Source organism: Acromyrmex echinatior, chromosome 1 (assembly GCF_024713525.1).
Source record: "Acromyrmex echinatior isolate Ae372 chromosome 1, ASM2471352v2, whole genome shotgun sequence".
In the NCBI taxonomy this organism is placed as follows: Eukaryota; Metazoa; Arthropoda; class Insecta; order Hymenoptera; family Formicidae; genus Acromyrmex; species Acromyrmex echinatior.
The window spans coordinates 2905010-2907162 of record NC_141852.1 but is presented as its reverse complement, the minus strand read 5'-3'; the positions used below and the strand labels follow the sequence as shown (position 1 = coordinate 2907162).

The 2153-nt window shown below is 37.9% G+C and overlaps 1 protein-coding gene across 1 annotated transcript; it reads left to right on the top strand.

Annotated features, from left to right (window-relative positions):
* Nucleotides 1-368: 368 nt before the first annotated feature.
* Nucleotides 369-1107, top strand: LOC105144612 (uncharacterized). The gene is made up of 3 exons (XM_011053598.1): nucleotides 369-568; nucleotides 661-915; nucleotides 969-1107. The coding sequence occupies exons 1-3, from the start codon at nucleotides 369-371 to the stop codon at nucleotides 1105-1107; spliced, it is 594 nt and encodes a 197-aa protein (XP_011051900.1).
* The last annotated feature ends 1046 nt before the right edge of the window (nucleotides 1108-2153 follow it).

Genomic DNA, 2153 nt, shown 5'->3' with positions numbered 1-2153 from the left:
CTAACATACATCTCGGAATTTACAACAGACATTCGCCACATTTCAGGCGACAGGAATATAGTTGCAGACATGCTATCAAGAATCAATTTAATCATAATGCCTGTCATCGTCGACACGGAAGACTTGTTGGCACGCGAACAAGCAGACGAAGAATTACAGCAAGAGCTGCAATCTCCTTCATCTAGTTTAGAGCTGCGAAAGTTTTTTTTACCTGAAACCAATGCTAGTCTGTACTGCGACTGTTCGCAAGACAATATCCGTCCATTCCAATGACTCTACAACGCATTTTTGACATGGTACATGGATTGTCGTATTCAAGTGGAAGGGATATGAGACGACACATTGCGCAAAAATTCGTTTAAATCAATATGAACAAAGACGTCGTCTGGGCGAGAGCATGTCTTCGTTGCCAACAAGCAAAGATCGCTCGCCACAATCGTTTACTCTCTAAAAAACTTCCGGTACCAGATGCGCATTTCGATCACCTGGATATAATCGAACCAATGCTACCTTCACATGGATTCAAGTACTGTTTAACCCTAATTGATCGTTTCTCCAGCCAGAGGCGGTACCTTTAGCCGATATTACGGACACTATCGCAAAAGCATTTTTCACAACATAGATCTCTCGTTAGAGTTCGTCTAAAATTCATTACGACAGACCAAGGCCCACAGCAACCTTATTCGACGCCTTAGTCAAGTTGGTCGGAACAAAACGCATTAGAACTACAGCATACCACCAACAATCTAATGAATTAATAGAACGCTGGTACAGATCTTTGAAAGCAGCAATTATGTGTCAAGTCAACGCAGAGTGGGCTGATGTGTTGCCAATCGTGCTTTTGGGCCTGCATTCCTCTTATAAAGAAGATATTCATGCATCAACTCGACCGCGGAAGAACTCTTCGAATTCTAGGCAAATTTTTCGATGAGAACATGCCAAACGATCCACAATTTTTCATTTCGCAGGTTCATGCAGCGAATTCGTCTCATTCCTACAACTCACCATATACGCAACAAATCATTCAGATACAAAGATCTTCACACATATACGCATGCTTTCCTAAAGAATGACACTGTTAAATACCCACTGGAGTGTCCGTATTAAAGGCCGCACCGCATTATAGAAAGAATATTCGATCAGGTTTTTACAATAGAAGTCGAAGGTAGAAGAATCAACGTTTCTATTGAGCGCTTAAAGCCCTCATATTTCGTCACTCCACAGGAGGAGCACACCAACACAAGCAGTCGAAGTCTTACAAAACCTAGTATGATAAGTTCATCCAACGATCCATTCAATTTAATTAACACTCGACCAGTTTTAAAAACTTAAGTGCCATCCAATTAAAAAGTAAAAAGTCTGTAAGTTTTCAATAGCAGCATATTTTATTCATATTTAATTGTGTAATGATTCATAAATGTGCATTCTTTCCCTTTTTTATTTTATTTTTATTATGAGGTTATATAATTTTGAAATATAACGTTTATATATATATATATATATATATATATATATAAATGTTATATTTCAAAATTTCATTAGTTTAGAAACTCAGGAGGGAATACTGTGGGGATACACATCTCCATCTTCCGTTCAGGTTAGAATAAGTCAGCATAGATTACATCTATCGTTTCGATAGTACACTGTCAAATGATCCTCCCACTAATGGCACTAATTAATACCTCATATAAACCAAACTAAAGGACAGAGTTTCTCTTCTTAGTAATATATATAAGAAATTAGATAAGAGAGTTATTAAGACAAGATGGTTGTATTATTATTAGACTTAAAATAAAGGTATACTTCCTTTAGTAATTGCTTGTGCTTACTCATCTAACCTCGCCGGATAAATCATACACAATGGGGACTAAGATTGATCTAATCGCAAACCAAGTAATCCACAAGCATTTTGCGATTACAGTTTTGGGCCGTCATGTCCTCTCTCAGGTTTCTCTCTGGTATATGTATAAGTGCACGTAAATTAGGCCTATGAAAATGTGGAACGTCCGTGATTCCAGATTTGTATTAGAGCTTGTGATAAGTCTCTGAAATTGACAGATTGTCTTGCCAAATCTCTTAATCTTAGTGACATTCCGCAGAAAGAAATTAGGGCCTGCCGCCTGCATTAATATGAGGAATCGACTGCAAGCAAT